Here is a 23,021-nt window from a genome sequence, read left to right as displayed (position 1 = left end):
TGGATATTGTGCCCGGGACTAGGCTGCCAGGGATCCACCATTCGAGGAACATGTTTCGAGGACCTCGGCGACGGCCCTGGCCCGCTGGACGGCCCACCCCTGGTCTTCCGGGGCCTCGCTGAGAAGGGCGGTTCGCCATCGCTAAGCAAGGCACCTCGCTTCAGAGGGTTTTTCAGGTGTTCTCATCCTTCCTCGCAGTGTATCGTCATTTCCGTCGCATTCCCAAAGTACATGGGTCATATCGGCCCGTCCGTGCTCGCACCACGGGCAGCCAGGCGATGGGTGCAGCGCGGGCCAGAGGAGGTGCAGGTGGTAGGGGTTGGTGAGAGTACCCGTCTGCAGCCGCCTCAGGTCAACCACCTGCGACCTGTCCAGACGCACGTGGGGTTTCGGATATATCTTGCGGTCTTTCCTATAGTGCCCAAGCACATCGTGGTACGTGGCCGGGAACTCTTCGGCATTTAGCAATCAGCGTATATCTGGTCCCTTGCTCCTTGCGCCACGACTTCGGTTGCCGCAACAATGGAGGTGGTGGTGGTGTCAATAGCGGCGGCGCCGGAGCCGGTGGCCTCCACCGCCGTTCCTCCACCGGAGTCCCTCAACACAATGGCGGCGCCTGCTCCCTTGGTGACCGCGTCGCGGCGGGTAAGTTGCCTCGCTACGAGGTGGGCGCGCTCATTGTGGTTGGGCAGGGTGCCGGTGGGTCTTTGGCCGTTGGCATTGCGGCTGTTGCTTTTATGGCTGCTGGTGTAAATAGCTGCAATGTCCCCCATGTGTGCGGGGAACCACTTGAGGGCTTTGTCCGTAATCGCGCCTGACCTGAAGTCCCCAGCCCTGGCGTTTAGCATGCGAGCCACATCCTCGGACGCCCAGCCTATGGTGTAGTTGCGAATCGCTGATTTTGAATCGCTGATAATCAACGTGTCTTCCGCACCTCCATGGAGTACCACGAGGGCTATGGCCATCTCTTCCGCAGCTTCGGCCGACCGCAGCCTCGCAGATGCCGCGACCCGGACCTTTTCCTTCGTATCCACGACCGCCATGGAGAAAGCAGGTACCGCCGCTGTTGGCTGGCCTTGTCTTTGATGTTGGCGCTGGCGCTGTTGCCGTTGTTGTCGTAGCAGTAGTAACGGTGATGGTGGTGGCACCCCAGTTCGTCTCGCACGTTCTGTTGGAGCGGTGGTGGTTGTGGTTGTTCCCCGTTGCCGTCACCGGAGTGCCGTGAATACCTGGCCGCATCGACGAAGAGAACGCCCTCTCGTCTTCCGTGCTGCTTCAGGATCGCTATCGCTCTGCGTTTTCGGCGTTGCAAGTCGTGCACGGGGTGCATGTTCCTGGGGATGTTTTCTGTCAGTATAGCATCCCTGACTTCTGGTAGCAATGTTTCCTTTAGTCCCCGCGCCTCGTGATATCGAATCCCGAGCTGGTCCAGAATGCGTCTTCCGGTTCTGGTGCCCGACAACCTCTCGAGCTGCGCGATTCTCTGCGCCTCGGCGATCTCGTCGAGCGTGTTGTGCACGCCCAGCTCGAGGAGCCTATCAGTTTCCGTGTACTGGGGCACACCCAGGGCTGTCTTGAAGGCCTTGCGAATCGCCACGTTCAGCTTGAAGGTTTTGCTCCTGTTCCAGTCGGCGTACGCGGCGACGTACGCTATGTGGCTCAGCGAGTACGCATGTAGCAGCTTTGTCACGTTGTGTTCCTTCACCCCTTTCCTCTTTTTCGCTACCCGTCGCACAAGGTGGGTGGCGGCGGCCACATTTCTTCTGAAGTCGCGCAACCAGCTCGCTTTTGGCGCCGTTCTCTTCCAGCCACAGGCCGAGCACTCGTATTTTGGACACCATCGGTGTTCGGGTCCCCTCCTTCGTCTTGACGTGGATTCACAAACGACGGGCGTCCACTACAGCCTGCGGGTGAGGTCCTTTCTTGCGCGGTCTATGTAGCAGGATTTCCGATTTATCTGGAGAGCAGACGAGCCCCGTGTCTTCGAGGTGCCGCTCCACCTCCCGGACAGCCCGCTGTAGTCTTTCTTGCATTTCGCCGACGCTCGTATTCTCCGTCGTCCACACGGTCACGTCGTCTGCATAGATCGTGTGATTGATACCCTCTATCGCGTCAAGACGCTCCGGTAACATTAGCTTTTCATCAATGGTTTTTTTTTATTATACAGCTGGGCAATATACAACTTTAGTACAGCCCAAGAAGGTAATAGGCGACAAGCACGTGAATACGTCCTTTTAATAGTGTGTCCGGAGGCGCTCTGCCGACGCTCAAATAACACGGTCTAATATCGTTCTCCACGTCCGCGATTCTTGGACTCCCAAATAACAGTGATATTACCGCTGATACGTCGACAAGAAGGAGCGGAAAAATATTTAATTAGAAACACCCATGTAGCAGAGCAGAATTCACTAAGTCATTACGACTAATTCTTTTAGATGGTTCCGTACCTCACACGCAGTTGCGCATTTGTTTCTTTTTTTATTAGGTTTTAGCAAAGTGCTTGTTGCGTCTTTGCGCTGACGCGCGACCCAAGTTTGGATCCAAGTAATTTTTGGTGAATTCTTTTCGCTTTCATTTATTAATTTTTCATTTTTTCTTTTTTTTTGCACTTTCTAATGTGTACATGAACATACATGACCTGTATTTTTGATGGCTGGCTTGCTTGGACGTGAATACTTTGTCTGTGAGTGTGCGAATATAAAATTTTCACGTTTCAAGTGAATTCGAATGATGAGAACCAATTGTAAATCAAATGAAAATTTTTGAACGCTTTCGCATACGAATATTGCAACTACAAACTTCTTCGAAAACATTTGTTTCGCCAACCAGATACCTAAAAGTAACTTGTTGCTCAGCAAGTAATGTACAGGAAATATCGTGGAGAGTTGTTACCTTGGGGGCTCAAAGCGCTGGGGAAGGCAAATCGCCTAGCTGACAATAAAGCGCAAAGGAGTTGATGAGAAAGCGAAGTGGGTCCCTTTGGCTTGCCCCCAGGCCATCCTCTCAGGCGCGGTACCAGGGAGCATGCGCGCCTCCTTAGGAAACGACCAAATTGCGAGGGTGAAGAACGAGGAAAAGCGAGCAGGTCAGACGATGGAAATGCGGCCGAGGAATGACGCAACCATGCTCTATTTTTTTTCAGCCAGCTCTGGAAACCGCAGGCGTACCGGCCGTCTCATCGCGAGATATCCCAGTGAACTAATCCTGCCCACCATCACTCTCTGCATGAAAGGCATAAGGAAAAAGAAAGAAAATACCCAAGGCCACGATGAACCTTCGGCGCGCGCCCTTGGCCTTGTAGCTGCGTGCCGGAAATGCTATGACAGCAATCTCCAACTCCGTTTCTACTTGATAGTTTGGAAACATTTTTGTGGCATCACTGATGCCGTGAGGCGATGTTTTCGAGCTGCGAGATTATTTCAAGGCTGCATGGCTCCAGGGCTGCTTCAACGCCGATACCGCGGAGCTATTGCAGCACCGTCGCTACATTACGTTATCACCCGCGTAAAATGTGTTTGCCGCAGCAAAAGCGTGCCCATGCCGAGACATCGCAGTTTGGAACTAATACCGGTTTCAAAATTGCCGTACGTTTAATGCCGGGGCACTACGTACCACGATATCATGCGACTCACGTGGTATTGGGACACTCTGGATTGATTTTGACTGAGTGGAATAGGTGGATAGCAAAATGACGTCTTCCGGTTCTATGCCTAGCTCTTCGATGTTTCAAGGTGTGTGCCGTTCAGTGTAATCGGGGTAGAAAACACGTACTTTCTGCGACGCGGTTGTTACCAGTTATCTTGCCTCCTCCCCGATTACACTGAACCGCGCACAACCTGAAGCAGCGAAGAGCTGAGCCTTGAAGGTTCCGTGAACCGGAAGTGCTGTTGCAGACGACGCGTCCGTTTTGCGATCCACCTATTGCTTAACGTGCAGCTTATTCAAAATACAGGAGTGTTTTCGCGCTCGTCGCAGCGCAGCCACCGTGGTCGGGAATGGAACCGGAGAACAGCGCAAAACCACAGTAGCCTAGATACTGCGGCGTGTGAGGCGAAAAGAAACCTACAAAAACAAATAAATTGCTCAATTTAAAAGGAAAAGAAATGATAAAACAAACCACTAAAGGTAATGTGAAAATTTAGAATAATCTTACTAGAAGCAACAGGACTGGATGTACGGTTATAGCATTTCGACAACTTGACGGGACTGTATATACTCACCTCCCTAACTCACCATTGTCATTCATCAGTCCTTTTCTTCCCCTTTCCCCTCCCCCGGTGTAGAGTAGCAGGCTAGAGTATAGGGTCACTGTGGCCGACCTCCCTGCCTTTCTCTAAATAAACATCTCTCTCTCTCTCTCTGAAGAATAAAAGAAACAAAATATATTTCAAAAGACTTATAAAAGCAAATAATGCTTACGCAGTTGCCTGTGAATTCGCGCGCAATATTATTTATTGACTTATGTTACCAGCTGCTTTGGGCACGTAATGGTGTTATGAATATCTGTGCAGTAAACGAGCTTCCACGAGCTGCCAGCTCCGAGACTGCTCAGCTGTGCTGAGCGCTTGTCTCTGTTGCTTCACTTGTGTGTTCCCGAGTAGAATATCGCGCTGTTACTATTGCACATCACACAGCTGCGCTAGCCCTGATCGTCACAGATGCGTTCACCCGTTCATTGCCTCAGTGACAGAGCTTTGCGAAATTTAGGACACGTGTAACAGCCGACTGCCTCGTGTGCATCCTTCTACACAAACAAGCAAACGACGAGAAATTCTCGAGGGGCGCTGCGCTTGCTCAGGCGAGAGGTTTGCGAGTGGGACGGTGGCGATAACTTCCGCCATCAGAGCGAGCGAAGCGTGCCAGGCAGCAGGATGCATGCTTCGCGGGAGCTGGATATCGTCCTTTTCGGAGCCACCGGTGTGACGGGCACCTACGTGGTCGAGGAGCTGCACCGCTCGTCCGAGGGTCTTCGCTGGGGCGTCGCGGGAAGGGACGCCGACAAACTTCGGCGCACTCTGCGCGCTGCCGCCACGAACCTCGACATGAAAGGTAGGAGACTCCGGGTCTGGGCAGAGCTTCGTAGACGTTTCGACGACTGAGCAGCACGTGCACGCGCATGATGCGGCCGTTCAAAATTGCACGTTCAAAATTATAGTCACCTAAGTGTGCTGCCGAAATCACCCGGCACGGTGATATAGTGGTCATGATGCCCGACTGCTGACCCGTATGTAGTGTTGTACGTAACGCATTACAAGTAATCGATTACCTATAATAAATTATATTTTCTTGTAACTTTGTAATATAGAAGATTACTTTTTTTCGAAAGCGTCACATCCTGAGTAATTCAATTATATGTTCTTGTAACTGATTACCCTTAATCAATTACTTTTTTTCCAAAATCACGTTGTAACTAGTCTTCCGCGGCAGTTCTCATCCAGAAAAAAAAGCGACCGCTCTGTAGGGACCTGACGTCCTGTTAGACGGGGAGTGCCTGTGGAGAGCCTATTTTTTCACGTTATAATTGGCGTTACCTCAATGCCTTACCCGAGCCCCAGCAATAGCGAAGCGCGTCACCTCAAGTGGACATGGACACTACCACGGAAGCACTGGGCAACTACGAACTGGTGCGCAAGGTGTTCCTGTGTTATAATACCGTCCTTCCCTGCAGTGCATGCATTGAGATAGTCATCATTGTAGCAGCTGGCCTCTTAAGGAGGAAGCGTAAAAGAATCAGCGATGACAACTTTGAAAAGCAATTGCCTTTGAAAGTAAATGTGTAGTACTATATCACAGAATCCACAGCAAGCCTCCCAGGCTTCACGCAAGCATCCAGTCTTCTCTTTACCATGCAAGCCAAAGTAGTTCGTTGTAGACTCGTAGTTTGAGTAAAGTTGTGTTATTGTGTTGCGGCACTTAATTTTCAAGGAAAGTAACCCAAAGTGATCGGTTACATTTCTGTATTTGCTGAGTTTTTTTCCTGGGGCCGCAATTAACCTACGTAGTCGATTACATTTTAAAGCAAGTAATTGTAATTATAATCGGTTATTTATTTTCTGTAACGTGTGCAAGGCTTCCCGCAGGTCGTGCGATCGAATCCCCGCTGTGGCAGCCGCATTTCGATGAAGTGGCGTAGGCAGGCTATGCTACACTGGTCACGGGCCCTTTCCACCGGAAACAAATTTCTGCTTACGCCACTGTTTGGATGGAGGCTAATGCTGGCAGCCCGTGTGCTTAGATTTAGGCGCACATTAAAGAACACCAGGTCGTCGAAATTTCCCAAGCCCTTCACTACGGCGTCTCTCGTAATTATATCGTCGTTTTGAGATGTAAGACCCCTACACTTGTTATTATTAGTAACGCTGCTCAAATCACCCGCTGCGTAAGAGGAGAAGAGCCAGATTTATGGTTGTGCACCAAAGTCTAAGCGGAAAAACATCTACAGTATTAGGCGCATATTATAGAAACACAGGTGATCAAAATTAACCGTAACCGAACCCCACCCGACTCCACAAACACGGCGTAATCTCGGCAAGCGAAACCCGGCAATATTATGTAAACATGACCTCGAACAATACACCACTTTGTACTATAAACCAAATGCATAGCTGCGAAAAACTACGCCAAATAAACAGGGACAGGTAAGACACACGCACAAGCGCAGACTAGCAACTGGAAGTTTATTGAAGGAAACACAAATATAAGTAACAAGAAACACCACGTGAACGATTAGAGGTTGGCGGTTAGATAATATATCTCTAGTTTGTGTAACATAACCGAAGGCCTTGCAACTCACATGCTGACTTGTGGATGTAGAATGCCTCAGCCACTTCTCGCGTTGTCCTATCTTTATGCCTAGACAGCACCTTTGTTTCAAGAAGCAACGGGTGACATTTGCAAACTTTGCAATGCAAGTACAGATTTGACGAAGGCTGAGCCTTCAGCGAAGCCCCGTGATCCATTAGACGATTGTTCAAACACCTCCCGGTTTTGCCGATGTAGCACTTTCCCCAAGATAAGGGGCTGTGATAGACAACACCCTTGCCGCATTCAACTAACCCCTCCCGATGATTTACTTCACATTCATTCCACTTTTTTCCTTTGCCTTCGACTTTCCTATCCACTGCTGCGCAGACTTGGCCCAACTTGTTCCTAGAGGAAATAACCATCTTAACACAAATGCCGGTTTCCCATCTTTTTCATACGTTGGGAGAAAGCATGAAGATACGGAATGCAGGCGATGGCATATTTTTATCAGTGGCCACCCTGTCGCCACCGCCCTTTCGTTCCTGTTTGAGTTTGTTCAATAATCTTTCACTAATACAGGCCAAGTTTCTTTCAGGGAAGATTGAAAACCTAAGTCTTTCGATCTGCTTATCGAAAGCCACCGACATTTGATGCGGGCACGACTTGCACAATACAGATTCTAAGCACTATGCGGCGATACCGTTCCTTACTAACTTGGAGTGACAAGAATGGAATCGAGAATGCGCTTAACCGACCGAGGCGAATACAACCAACACGTGTGCTCCGGCCCAATCTTGATTTTCAAATCCAAAAATTGAATACAATCATCTTTTGAAACCTCAAAAGTAAACTTCAAACCCCGCCCCTTCACCTTGAACATTTTCAGCAGATTGACTCTAGCATTCACGCAATTGTTCGTTTCAATAAAAACAAGAAAATCATAGACGTAACGCATAGTCTTAAGTGCTACGCATCCCAAGGCCACTTCGAGGTCACGATCAATCCTACCTAGGTACACAGTAAAGTTGAAAGTTGGGCGAGTGGGTGATAGAAGCTCATCTGAAGACCTAGTGTCTTCAGATGAGCTTCTGGCAAGACGGTACCATCCAGGAAGGCTATTTTGGCAGATGGTCCTTGGGCTTTCTTCTTTTTCGGGAGCGTGGGCTGCAGAGTGTTCCAAAGGAATTCCGTAACTCGGGACCTTGTGTCACACAATCCTCGGTAAGCTTGCGGCTCACGGCTACCTGCCGGAACACCACAGTGGGTCCGAAGACAGTCTTCATATAGCCTCGCTTGCCTCCACCACTCGGACTTCAGTATCTTACAGATGCGCTTGGCATGCCGTGGTGACGGTTCAAACCTACCGCACAACCTCTGAACGTCTTTAGGGCAAGCCCCCACTTTTACGTACCACGAGGCGGTCCTGGCTCGGCACATGCACACAGCGTAAAGTGCTACCAAAACTGCAGGGTTAGAAAAGGGAAAGTTAACACACGGACAAGAGCCCATACAACCAGTAATATACTTTACAATATGCAACTGTTTACAATATGCTGCTAGTAATATACCTGTCCCTGTTTATTTTGCGTGCGCAGTTTTTCGTAGTAATGGAGCACCAACTCGCCCAACGCTCAGTCCTTTTAAAATGTATAGCGTAGCCGCATGATGATCCATTGAAAAAAGTCGAAAAAAAAAGCCCTTGTTGACCTTTCCGTGATAGAAATCGGTATGAGACGAAATTGAACCGTGTCTTCACAGGAGTTCACTGTTTATTAACGCGATAGCGTTACAGAGTGCGTTTCGCGAAAATTCGGGGGTCAGCGTTGTTAGTTGTGATCGAAAAATCAGCGTTGTCCGTGAGCGAAAAATCGCAATCGGCGCAAATAAAATAACAAAATTGTTCGTTTCATGTGAGCATCGTACCCAGGACTTCTGTGTGGCAAGCACGTGTTCTACCCGCGACCACCTCTATAAACTTCCGACCTGCTCTTGCCGCGGCTCCCCGTGTCACCAGTTTTCATTAGTTATCCAAACTGCCGCCACCCGCCGTGGCGCCACAACTGACCTCCACCTAGGGAACCTAGATGCGTCCGCCTCCTCGGCTACAGAATGGAGACAGCTTTTGTGGGCGCCATCTTCGCTCACACGTTCCCGTTAACTGGCACTGCCTAGCATGCAGAGATGGAACGCTTTCAGTAAAAAAAATGCCAGGCCTGCGCGGAAAGCGCAGCACAGTCACAGCGAAAGCTGGAAGAGCGGCATTTCTAGAGCCCGTTATAAACTCTCCTGTGGCTACTAATACAGGTACATTAGCAACGTACCCACTACGCCACAAAGCGTAATTTTTGGGAAGTTGGGAAGCACCCAGCACGACATTATTCGTTGTTCTGCGGAGAAGCTAGGTACCATATGTAAGCGATTATGTGCAGTTTGTTGATGCGGCGGTTGATGACGATGAATAATTATGGTTGCGCCCTTTGTAATGGGTTGGAAGCTTTAAACGACCCACTAATTACATAATGCATATTGTGTGACGCCCGGTCGTTATTTTAACTGTCCCACCACGCTTTATAACACACTTTAACCGGAGAAACGTAGAGCGAGAGAGAGAGAGAGAGAGAATTGACTTTATTGAGACCCTGAGGAAATGGATCATGGGAGCCTTATGGGCTTCCTTGGCAACCAACAGAAGTGCACTTGCGAGGAACCCACTACGCTATAAATTATTGTAATTTTTGAGAAGTAGGGCAGCAGGCACTGTGCCATTTTTCGTCATTCTATGGAGAGCCGTGGTACCTGCTAAACGCATGTAAGGCATTATGCGCACTTTGTTGATGCTGTGCGTGATGACGATGAAGAATTATGGCAGAGCTCTTTGTAATGGGTTGGAAGCATTCAACAACCTACTCGTTGCGCAATTCGCATTGTGTGACGCCTGGTTACAGAATTCGCGTTGTGCGACGCTTGGTGCTTATTTTACTCTTCTACCACGCTATATTGCATATGCTAATGTGGTTCTTTCCCGACATGAAGCCTGTATAGGACCTTTTTGCAAAGCAGTTTCAAGCACCGGCATGGCTCAGAGGTTGAATACTGTGCTCCCACGCAGAGGGCCCAGGTTCGAACCTCGTTCTATCCTGGAATTCTTTTCTTATTTAGTTTTTTTTCTTATTTCGAGCGATACTGGTTACGGACACCGGCGGCGGCGGCGGCGGCGGACAACTACGGCACCAAAAAACGCCAGGCCTGCGCTGAAACCACAGCACAGTCACAGCGAAAGCTGGAAGAGCGGCGTTTCAAGAGCCCGTTGTAAGCTCTCTTGGGGCTACAATACAAGTACACTAGAAAGGTACCCACTACGCCATAAATCAAATTTTCGTGAAGTTGGGAAGCGCCTACTAAGCCATTATTCGTCATTCTGCGGAGAAGCGAGGCACCAGCTACACGTCTGTAAGAGATTATGTGCACTTTTGTTGACGCGACGACTGATGACGATGAAGAATTACGGCTCAGCCCTTTGTAATGGGTTGGAAGCTTTAAACGGCCCACCAGTTATGTAATTTGCACTGGGTGACGCCCGGTCGCTATTTCCCTCTGCCGTCATGCTGTATAACATACGCTGACGTGGGAGAGAGACGGGGGAGGGGTGCGAAGAACTTTACTGAGACCCCGAGGAAATGGATCATGCGCTTATGGGCTTCCTTGGCAACCAATACAAGTGCACTTGCGAGGAACCCACTACGCTATAAATCATTGTAATTTTTGAGAAGTAGGGCAGCAGGCACTGTGCCATTTTTCGTCATTCTACGGAGAGCCGTGCTATCTGCTAAACGCATGCAAGGCATTATGCGCACTTTGCTGATGCTGTGCCTGATGACGACGAAGAATTATGGCAGAGACCTTTGTAATGGGTTGGAAGCAATCAACAACCTACTCGTTGCGCAATTCGCATTGTGTGACGCCTGGTTATAGAATTCGCGTTGTGCGACGCTTGGTGCTTATTTTACTCTTCTGCCACGCTATATTGCATATGCTAATGTGGTTCGTTCCCGACACGAAGCCTGTATAGGACCTTTTTGCAAAGCAGTTTCAACCACCGGCATGGCTCAGAGGTTGAATACTGGGCTCACACGCAGAGGACCCAGGTTCGAACCTCGTTCCATCCTGGAATTTTTTCTTATTTCGTTTTTTTTTCTTATTTCGAGCGATACTGGTTACGGACACCGGCGGCGGCGGCGGCGGCGGCGGACAACTACGGCGCCAAAAACGGCCGGTGAAATGATCTCATAACAGCTTTCGCTGTAAAAGCGCCGAAACTTGCCTCAGTTTATCCCTTCTAATAGTAGGGCTTGCACATATATTGGTTGTTACCGATAGGTTTGGCATTTATTAATAAACGCGAAGCATTTCATGGTGAAGTAAAGACATTTTGAGCGTGCCTTTCTACCTATCTAACCGACCGCCTTCGTCTTCGTGCCTCGCGGTTGCTTGATTATCTTGATGTGTATCAAAATTGCACTGGCATAACAAGAGCGCATGACAAACATAAATGACTGGTCCTTACATGAAAATCATGCCATGCATGTCATGTCCGTCATGACACATATGACTCGGTCATGATGCTCTAGCGGCCGGTTTATTAATTTAATGTGCACCGAAACTAGCCTTGCATGACTGGCATGACAAGAGCGTATGGCTGAAAATAATGCTTAATCATAAGACCAAAAACATGACATGCATGTCGTGTACGCGATGACATACATGACGCCGGTGATGGTGCTCTAGCGGCCGTTTTATTTACTTGATGTCGACCAAAACTGGCATGGCATGACATGAGCACATGACGAACATAAAATACTGATCATAACATGAAAGTCATGTCAAGCATGTATAGTACGACGTGACAAACATTAGCCGGTCATGGTGCTCTAAAGGTTGTCATAGTGCTCTAGGAGTCGAAGAGTTTTGGCGGGACCTGGTCTCGTGGTTAGCTTCGCGATGACATGTCTGAGCTTTGCGCAGATTTGGCGGGAACGGCTGTCTAACTTCACAGGGGCCTGTAAGTGATGCTTTGGTCGGGTCGCTCTGTATTGGCTTAACCTGGCCATCCTCAGTCATAAAACTGGCAAGCTAGGGTTAAGCTCGGCAAGTTGGTTCATTGTGCAAAGAAGGGAAAACAGCGCTGAATTTTTGGACGAAGACAAAGGAAGACAGAAGACGACAGGCGCTGTCGTTGTCTGTCTTCCTTTGTGTTCGTCCAAAAATTCAGCGCTGTTTTCCCTTTGCAAAACTGGCAAGGCAATCTCAACTCATTCAAAAGTGACTTGCACGGGATTAGCTTAACCCAGATAAGCTTAACTCGGCTTAATCCAGATTCGCTTAATGTGACCATACTCAATCATCCAACTGGCTGGGCATTCTCAACTAACTTCAAAGTGACTTCTTCAAAACTCGCTTAATCCACATTATCTTAATTCGGATCTGCTTTATCAGGGTTAACTCAATGCAGCCCAGTGTAATCTACCTAACGACTAGGCCATTTTATCTTGTCCGGATTAGCGTAATCCGATATAATCCACACTAATCCGGCCTAACCTAGCTTAGTTGGTATCGATCAGTATTGATTGGTACCGACTACTGCTGATTTACTTCTGAAAGCTTAATTAGGCCGCGATTACTAGCTTTACTAGACTTTTTTAAGCTTAGCTTGGCTTAATCTGGTGGCTTAACTGATATTGATTAGTACCGATGATTATTGATTGGTATCGGTTGGACTTGATTAGCTTGACTAAGCTTATTAGCCTGAGCGATGAATAACTTCTCTACTAGGCATAACTAAGCTTAAATTGGCTTAAAGGGACACTAAAGAGCAAAACGATTTTTCTCATATTAGTAAAGTACTCTTTCACGATGTCAAAAACACCAGGCGTCGCTGCGAGAAGACGCTTAGTAAGCGAGAAAACGAGCAAAAACAAAATGTAGGTGGCGACGCCACCTTGAAGTTTCCGCACCATTCAGCGTGACGTCACAGGTTTTGACGGCGCCTACTAGGGAATACGTAGTTTCTAATCGGTAAAAATGAAGTACATTGTCCTTTGAGAGGGCCATAGACTTAACATACCAAGTTTCGGGTTATTTTGTTGAGCCAATGTCGCCGAAGTACGATAAATACGCTTTGAAATTCGTGATGTGACGCGCGGAGATTTCGGCGCGAAATTTAAAAATGAAACTTCGAACTTAATTTTTTCCTGTGTTACAAACCTATGATGGCGAAATAACGACATTAGAGTTGACTGAGCACAGTTTATCGACCTAAACCGATTCCTTGTTTCTCTTTTGTGTCCCTTTAATTCGGCATAGGCAAGTTGGGCCGAGTTTCTGTTGACTCCGCACGGTCTGCTTTATAATAGCAGCTTCACACAACAATCATGCTATGCAGCTATAGCGAGACAAGTATTTAATTCGTGTAGAAATTCGTTCAACAGCATGCTCATGGTCAGTGAATAAAAATGCACGGCCGTATGCTACGTCAGCAACTAAGCTGAGCTCGCAAATGATCGTGCTGTCTGTCGGATGTCAGTGGTTGCACTCCTCATGTACCTCCCATTTTTTCCTTTGGTCGCTCTTACGAGGGAAGAGAAACATCCGTTGTCCTTTCGCATGAGAACCAGTACAGTCACACACAGCAGCCTGCCATAACGGTCAAAGAACTGATATAATACCCTAATTAAACACCAACGCGTTTGCAGCACCGTCCCGTTCTCTTGTCGGGGTCTTTCAGCAATGACCGTGGTAAATTGCGAATATATATATTATATAAATCGTATATATATATATTATATATATAGATATATATATAATATAGGAATGAAGATGACTCTCAAGGGCAGCGTTTTTCTTTTTAGACACAATATAATGAGAACTATTGGACAATAACGCCCAGTAAGTATGGGTGTTATTTGTAGTATTTAGAATATAATGGGAAGCAATAAAGTGACGAAGTAACTTGCCGCCGGCAGGGACCAACATGCGACTTCGAATACGCGTCCGATGCTCTACCCTGAGCTACGGCGGCGGGTCGTCCTCCAGTCCACTTATGGGGTAATTACTTTCATTTAAACCTTGGAGTGTTAGTCAGCGCCATTCACACAGCCATGGCGGCGCGTGTGGCACTCTTTTTCTGCCTTTCTGTCGAACGTAGCACGTGTCTTTTTACGAGCTATCAGCTACCAATAATCCCTCGCATACTTCCTGAGGCATCAGTCTGGCCAGAACCGAGACCTTGCTAGGAATAGAGGAAAGAAGAATGCTCTTACTCGTGTTCTTTGTTAGAAACAATAGTTAATGATAACTAACAGACAATAACGCCAAGAAAGTGTGGTGCGTTATTGTAGTATTTAGAATATAATGTGAAAGAAAGAAGTGGACGACAAAGATAACTTGCCGCCGGCAGGACCGAACGGCGACCTTCGAATACGCGTCCGATGCTCTAAAAACCACTAGATACGGCGGCGGTCATCCTCCAGTCCCTGATGGGTATATACTTCATTTAAACTTGAGTGTTATCAGCGCCAATTCGCAGGCATGGCGGCGAGTGGTGGAACACTCTTTTCACATTTGTAACAAATAACACCCCCTGTACTTTCCCTGGCGTTATTGTCTGTTAGTTCTCATTATATATATATATATATATATATATATATATATAGTTGGTAGAGCATCGGGACGCGTGATTCGAAGGTCGCAGGTTCGGTCCCTGCCCGCGGCAAGCTATCTTTTCGTCCACTTTTCCTTCTGCACAATTAGCTTACATTTATTACTTAAAAACATGCCCTATACATTCCTTGGCATTATTGTCTGTTAGTTCTCATTCATATTGTGTATAACAAAGAAAACGAGCCCTTCAAATTAACACTTCTTTCCTTTATATATATATATATATATATATATATATATATATATATTGGCGCTGACTAACACTCCTTGGTTTAAATCAAGATATATACCCCAGAAAGTGGACGGGGGGATGACCGCCGCCGTAGCTCAGTGGTAGAGCATCGGACGCGTTATTCGAAGGTCGCAGGTTCGGTTCCTGCCGGCGGCAAGTCATCTTTTCGTCCACTTTACTTTCTTCACATTTATATTCTAAATACTACAGATAACACCCCCTATACTTTCCTTGGCGTTATTGTCTGTTAGTTCTCATTAATATTGTGTTAACAAAGATAAACGAGCCCTTAGAAATCATCTACTTTCGTTCATATATATATGTATAAACAGGACATTTACAATCTGCGGAAGAGTATGTATATATCGGTCAAATATAGAGGGGAGCCTAGTCATGTCAAGCAGCTTTACCGTGAATAGCCACTGTAGCAACGCAGCGGTGGGCCGGTGGTTTTGCATCACGGTTTCATCGTTTGAAGGTCGCTAGAGCAAGGCGGTTTAAACAACCACTCCCAACACTATCTTCTACCGTCATCTGTGGACAGTGTACGATAACGTTACATTGCCGCGAAGCATTTTACTGTTTGCATTGTGGATGCCGATAAGCGCCGGCTCGCAGCTTTATCATCGAAGTTCGTGATACCAGATGTGCCGCGCTTTATCTGGAATGATCGCCGTCCCGCGCATTGGCTTCGAGATAGTTGCCGAATGTATTGGCTGTTTTAGGGGGCGTATCTCGAACGTTCTATGCCGTCTTTAAATTGAGCGCTGGCGACTACAGCGGGCATTTCTGTTCGTCACCGATATCCGTGCACGTTGCTTGCTGCCGCCGCAGCAGAGTTGTAAGTACAGTTTCGTTTATTCGGTGCAAGTCGGCCTAATAAACATGTTCTCTTCTTTTCTCTTACGAGCCTTTCAGCCTCCTGTCTTCCGAATACCGTCATTGCTACGTGACTATCATTAAACAGTAGATTTTTCCGCGATAATGCACCGGTCAAGAAGACTATCCCAGGCGACCACTCATGTAGTGTTTAGTCGTCGTGCAGAATCTCGGCTTTTCAGATGAATCCAACGACAGCCCCTGGACGAATTACTTTTGCACGTACAGTGTCAATTTTTATGAAAGGGAACACGCGAACGCGTGGCCTGCGCTCTGCGACGGCTGCCTTCAGCTCCGTCAACCGGCAGCTAACGAAATCTCGCCCGCTTTGGCGTCATCTATTGGCAAACAAAATAACAAGTCATGGCCGGTTGCGAAGCGCTTTTAGATAACGCTGCATCTCGGCTCGCGTAACGGGCAATGCAGGCAGCGCGTCGTCTGCCTGTCAACAAATCGAGCGTGGCGCGCCTGCACTGCGTAACGCGAGCCGAGAGGCAGCGTTATCTAAAGGCGCTTCTCAACCAGCCATGATTCGTTATTTTTTTAGCCAATAGATGACGCCAAAAGCGGGCAAGCTTTCGTTAGCTGTCGGTTGACGGAGCTTACGGCAGCCGCCGGAGCGCGCAGGCCATGCGCTCCCGTGTTCCCTTTCATAAAAATTGACAGTGTACAGCTTCACAACGATGTTGTAGGGCGTCACTGCCCGAAGAAACCAAAATAATATAAAAACTACATTCTCCAGGTCATTCTCCGTACATTATGTTTGATTAAGTTTGTTGCCTACGCGTTCCCGCTACCCGCACATCGGCGGAGGCGTAACTGAAAGGCGTTTGCGCGCTTAGATTTTGGGTCAGGTGGTCATCATTACTGAGGAGCCTTCTACGCACGCAGTGTAGTACGAAACGGCGTTCTAAGGAACAACGTTACAGAAACTCATTCCTTTTGGGAAGAACGGAGGAAAGCCACCGTTCCATTCAGGCTCGGTAAAACTGTAACGATAACTCGTTACGTTTACGAAGGAACGGCAGAGGGAATGGCGTTACTTCCGTAAAAGTTCCACGGCATTGAACAAGTGCACGTACGCAGCACATAATGTAGAACAGGGCGGATGGGCGACCACGCGAGGTGCAAGAATCTACCGCTTGCCTGTCACGTGACTACACATGACTCATCCTGGTTTTCACCTAAAAGGCGACCGCCGGGGCCATTGTGATGAGCGTGACGCCGAGACCGACCACATGCGGGAGGAACAGATTTTTTTTTCTTTCTGTCTGATCCAGTGTGACAGGAGCCTTTCTTGAGTGTCTACGCACCGTGGAGAACTTTTACTGAGTGTTAGAAAATCATCGAACCTCACTGTAACGCCGCCGCCAGGAAAAGGCGCGCTATTTTTAACTGCGAAGCATTTCTTAGAGAACCGAAGGCTCTGTGAGCATTTCTATCTATCTATCTATCTATCTATCTATCTATCTATCTATCTATCTATCTATCTATCTATCTATCTATCTATCTATCTATCTATCTATCTATCTATCTATCTACGTCTGGGTGCTCTCGTGATCAGCTCCTTAAAAAAACTTACACCATCTCCCGCTAAAGGGGACCATGAGGCGATGCGAAGCCGGAACACTTGCACGATCGCGTTCCGTTGGCGTTCATTGGGCATGCTACCGACCTCGCGTCGTGGAACGCGAAGAGGGACGCTACACGCGTCGTATCTTCCATCTAGCCTGGCCGTTAATTCTCACAGGGCGAGCGGGGAATGCGGTCGACAGGCGGGCAAGAGGGGGGCAGCTTAGGAGAGGAGAGAGAAGGGGAGGGGATGTGCATGAGCTCGAGCTCATCGCGGAGTTGCGCAGGAGAGAATTTCGGCATGTCTAGCCCGCGTTACAGAGGAAGAGTGGAAAGGGGGAGGGGTGAGGGGGATGGGAGAGGGAAAGTGGAGCGTGGAAGGGGAGAGGGGGAGTGGGGAGGAGGTGTGTGGAGAGGGTGTGCACATGCGCAGTAAGGGCGGTCACGCCGCACACCACCACCGGATTAAGCTCCGCCTTAAGATACTTCGCATCTAAAACACACACAAATTTGTGAACTGATGCAAGCTCGTATACAGTAGCAACTTAGCCTTAGAAATATTTTGTAACGGCAGGTTTTAATACACTAGTGAATATAATATTGAAGCTGACACTTTGTCAACAGCTTTTACATAAAACTCATACATAAATATCAAACAATATTCGTGAGTAAATGTCCTCATGAGTGTGATGATGAAGGTAGTGGATTGAAGACTGTCGCTTCGGCGACACTGGAGTTTTAAAGGGGCCATGACACGGCCCCCCAAAAATTCGAGTTTTTCACCGATAAATAGAAGTATAGGGTCCATTGTACCTACACATATATGAAAAAAAAATGGTCTGTAAAAGAATATTTCAGTGCAAGATAAGCCCTAGAAGTCGCCGGCTAATAACCCGACGCACCACCGGGGACCTCCATTTTGCCATGGCGTGTGTTACGTCGTGTGCTGCATGGAACGAAGCCATGATCTTCCACCAAAGTTTCAGCCGCTGAAAATCGTGAAATTTCAATGCCAAGCTCAAGAAACGTGAAGTAGCTCGATTTCGGGCGCACCTGACCAGGGGACAATATCGTTCGCCGGAACGCTGACACTCGCACAGCAAACAGCTTGTCGCGTCACGGTTCGCAAGTGCACCAATGTTGCCCAGCTCTCAGGCTGTTCGCGTGCTTATAAAAATATTCGATTATAATTTAAATGCTCGACCGAATGCGCTAAAATTTCGCCAGCTTTTTTGTGAACGCACTAGAATTCATCCACATAACACAGATTATGATAAAAAGTTGGGTGTCATGGCCCCTTAAGAAAAAGCGCCTTCATCCTGTAATCAAGACAGCGTCGATGGTCGCTTTATACCTTAGGCTGCATGCATGTTGATAATTCAATGATTAAAAAAAACGTTACCCCGAAATATTGCAAAGCGTCCTTCCTTTGAAGCTTTTGCATCGGAGCTTATTATTAGAAAAATGCTCAAAAAATATTGGTATCTTCATATTCACTATACGATTCGAGTACCGTATCGGCTAGAACTCTATTAGACTCGAAATTCTCGAATATTCGCCCACCCTTACTCAAAACCAGTGAAAAATTAAGTAACATGGTCTAAATTTATGTAATCTTCAGAGGTAACTAAGAATTAATCGCAATAATTTACCTGAAATTGCGAAAAACGCGTCTGAAACATCGCGCTGATAGCCGCGCCGTGCTAGAGAGGGCGCCACCGCCTCGGCAAGAGTGCGATTGCCGAGGGAATTGCTGGGTTGCCCTTGCTATGCACTTCCTCGGGTTTCACGGTAGTGGAGCTGCATTAAGCGCAGGATTTATAACTACATCAAGACCCACACAAGAACTACATTATCGCAGGATTTTTTCTCGTCGCGTGGTCTTTAGCGGCTGGCGCGTTCGTCCCTTTAGTATCTCGTGCACGACGTCGATAGCTGCCGAAAACTCTGCCTCTGACCCCCAGTTGCGTGGATGGCAAGGTAGACGACCGAAACGCAGTGGACGCGGACGCCGCAGAGGCGCCTATTCGGTGCCTTCAATGGTTGGGTTTGGGCAGGCATTTTTTCAATAACAGACAGCTGAGCTAGTTGGTAAGTGTTCATTCTAAAAAAAAAAAACACGGCGTTTGTGGTGCCCTGACTTCTTTCTTGTGTCCGTGTTTGCACGCCCTGTCTTTTTAGAATGCATTCTTTCAACATGCGAGTTATCTCCGCGGCTATCGGTCTATCATTTTATTATTGTTCAGTTCTACAGCCGCCGCACGGGTAATGTTTCTGTCGTGCGATAAACGATAGGCGAACATCCAGCGCTACATTATTGTTGCGCCCGCATGCAGACCCTGCTCTTGCCCCTATGATCTCGGTGGACTTTGTCCTTATTTGTGTATAACACGGCAGTAGCCTCAAGGGCTTCCATGGAAAGGCTCATCAACATCGCCAATTAAGTGCTGAGAAGAAAACAGGCTCGTGTTTCGAATACCAACATCGAGATGCAACTTTTGCTGAGTGCGGACAATCTACTTGATACTAAGTTGCGAACGTGTATCCTGCACATTATTTCTACTCACACTGCAATACTGAATCAGCACTCATTAAACGCGTATATGTATTGTTCATTTCGATACGGTTTCCTGCGCAGGAAAGCTAAGTATATTGTTGCATGTGTGGAAATTTTTATTTGAATATATGAAGTGCAGTACCTTGACTGCGCATTTAAAGACCGATGTGAAAAGTGCCACATGTGTTGCACTTGTAATAGACCAGCACGAAAGTTGCAGTTAGACGTGCCTGTACTAAGGCCGGTGCTCTGTAAAAAATTCGTCTAAGAGCGCTTCATTTGATTGTTTTTATCTATATATAACGTGCTGTCGGCGATGTAGAATTTATATGACATCTGTAGCTCGATGTAAGCTTTAGAATATTCACCTGATTTTGCCTCAGGATTATTCGACGCATTATTTTGCTTAAAAAGTCAAATCTAACGTTAATGTAACGGCACGTTCCAACTTTCAAAATGGAACTGGAACGCCTTCCTCTCGCCATAAAGGAACTTGCAACGGGAACTCGTTCCAAATGGGAAGGAACGGGGAGCGAGCTCTCGTTCCTGTTTTAGAGGAACGTGTAGAACACTGCACGTACGGTGCTACGGACAGCCAGAGCGTTGCTTTGAGACGTTAAAGCACTGAATCAGTAAGTGTCTACGCTTGAAACTTGAAGTAAATCAACAATAACGCGCGCACTAGTGCGTCAGGACCGCCGTGCGCTCTATGTAAACGAAACCGCAGCATCGTTTGCTATTGGCGTACACTCTAAAAACTGAAACTCCTGCAGTGAGAGTTACAGAGCTGTGTTACTCCCGCAGATCACATTATACTCTCTCTCAGGGAGGCGCTTTACTCTCTTTTGCCAGGAGGAGTGAAAAGGCCTTTCACTCCTCCTGGCGAAAGAGAGTAAAGTGCCTGTTTCACTCCCGCATCTCACGAGAGAGTAAAAGGTTCTTTTACTCTCTTGCCATATAAGAGCTTGTTTCAGAGCTTGTTTTAGTCTTGCAGCTCTCCAAATATATGGAGCTGTAAAGAAAAGTTCGTGCAGTCTAAGATCTTTGGCAGTAGCTCAATCGATGAAGTGACGGCGATACATTCCTCGTCAACTTATCGCGACGAAAACCGCTGACACGCACAAAGAATCTGCGATCATAAATGTACGCGATTATACTCACACGTACGCACACTCTGAGTCAGGTCCTAGTTATAAACTGACTAGAGAGGCACGCTGCGGCGTACGCAATAAAATGCTGTGGACAGAAAGCCCGAGAAAAAAAAAAAGAAAAAAAGGGGGGGGGGGGATTCTTACGTTTCGCCTTTAAAACGCGACAGCGATATCCGTACACACGCATGCGCGCGCGCGCACGCACGCACGCACGCACGCACGCACGCACGCACGCACCACACACACACACACACACACACACACACACACACACACACACACCACACACACACACACACACACACACACACACACACACACACACACAATATCGCCTTCTCAATCGCGTTAGCTTGCCTTAGCTTCTCGTTGGAGACGTGTACACAGTGCCGCAAGAAAAGCCAAAGTGCAAACGCCCTCTCTCTCTCTTTGCATCTACCTCGAATTTTCGCTCACGACCAAGTTCCAACGCTGCCTCTTTCGCTCAGAACCAATGACGCCGACGCCGCCGACACCGGAATTTCTGCGCAACGAGCTCCTTGACGCTCTCGCGTCAAAAAAAAAAAAAAAGATATATATAAACGCGACTTCCTTCAAGCGGCCGCTAAACGGGAGGGCTGTTACATGAGGCGCCGAGAGAGATATACGATAGCGCAACTTTACGACGCATGTGCGAGCGAGAAAAGACAAATAAAAAAACACACACACAGACACACACACCGACGCGCACACCAGGAGAGGAGAAGCGCGCGTGCTACAGTCGAAGTCTCGCCGTCGCCCGTCGCTGCCTTCGCCATTTTCTTCCGTTGCCCGGTCATCGAAGTTTCCGAATCGCTCAGCTGTGTCGGCTGTGCGTGCCCGTGTCCTGTGTGTGCGCGACTGTGATCTCAACGCTGGACGTGAACGGCATTTAGCGACGGCAGTGCAACATCCCGTACTGTGAGCGTGTTCGCGTTGGTTTCATGATGGTCTGGAGACTCAAGCGAGCTTGCACCTTCGTGTATGCGTGTTCGGCCAGCACCTGGTTAGGCACAGTCGCAAATGCGAACGGTAAGTGGTGTTTCTGTGTTCTCAGTTTTGCGTCGCTCACGTGTGTAGTCCTGCACAGTGTGTCGCGTGGAAAGTACCATAAAAAGCAGAATGGAAAAGCATTTCGCGCATATACGTGTGATGCCTGATGCGCGTTTAAAAGCTTTTGTGAAGGCACACGCTTCGCACGGCCTGTCTATCAAAGAGCGCGTACGCCTCAATGAAGACAATTTGTGCTATATAATTTCTTTGCTTGCCATAAAGCCTGAGTGCGGCAGCGTGCTTTCAGAAAATATAAACAAGCGAGAGACCGCGGTTATCACTCCGTCATGTGTGCATTAAGGCTAGCTTTTGTTTTCATTTGGTGCAGTTGAAGTTGTCAGCCTCGGTTGTACGATGGTTGCGGTCAGGGGCGTAGCCAGAAATTTTTTTCGGAGGGGGTTCAACCATACTTTATGTATGTTCGTGCGTGCGTTTGTATGTGTGCGTGCCTATATACGCAAGCAAAACTGAAAAATTTCGGGGGGGGGGTTGAACCCCCCCAACCCCCCCTTGGCTACGCCCCTGGTTGCGGTGCTCGATTGCCGACCCGGAAGTCGCGGCTTCGATCTCGGCCGCGGCGGTAGCATTTCGGTGGAGGCGAAACGCTAAACGCCTGTGTACTCTGCGTTGTCAGTGCACGTTAAAGAAAAATAGATGGACGAAACTTCCGGAGCCCTTCGTTGCGCCCTTCACGTTTTTAGAAAAACGCCCATTTTCATAATTCACTTTCGGTAAAACACCCCCCTCCATCAGAATTTCGCTCCCCCCCCCCTTCCCCTGTGGCTACGGGCCTGGCTTACGCTATTCCAGAACTCCCTAATATTAGTAAGTGGGAATACTTTTCGATAACAATTTTGCATTGCGCACTTTGTTCGTCTTTAAGACAAAAAAAGAAACAGCATACCATAGGGTAATTACGTCATTAGGTTGGACTGGATCGAATAATTTATGCTGCAGAGATATGATTATGGCCATACTATGTGAAAGTTGTCTGCTATGTGACAGCGTTTATGGTGAAGCACGCGCATTTTACGATATTGTCACTTAATTAGTGACAATTTCGTGACATTAGTGACATCTTGAACTCTCCTGGATTTCA

General features: G+C 47.8%; 1 protein-coding gene across 1 annotated transcript in view; it reads left to right on the top strand.

Moving 5' to 3' along the window:
- Positions 1-4,845: 4,845 nt before the first annotated feature.
- The window catches only part of LOC119372218 (saccharopine dehydrogenase-like oxidoreductase), an 88,089-nt gene continuing 69,913 nt past the window's right edge, over positions 4,846-23,021 (top strand). The window contains exon 1 of the mRNA XM_049420151.1: positions 4,846-5,049. Within this exon, the coding sequence (XP_049276108.1) occupies positions 4,872-5,049 (178 nt within the window). The 5' untranslated portion in view covers positions 4,846-4,871. The remainder of the gene's footprint in view (positions 5,050-23,021) is intronic.

The sequence above is a fragment of the Rhipicephalus sanguineus genome, chromosome 10 (assembly GCF_013339695.2).
Source record: "Rhipicephalus sanguineus isolate Rsan-2018 chromosome 10, BIME_Rsan_1.4, whole genome shotgun sequence".
Taxonomy (NCBI): domain Eukaryota; kingdom Metazoa; phylum Arthropoda; class Arachnida; order Ixodida; family Ixodidae; genus Rhipicephalus; species Rhipicephalus sanguineus.
This window is presented reverse-complemented; position numbering and strand designations above follow the sequence as displayed.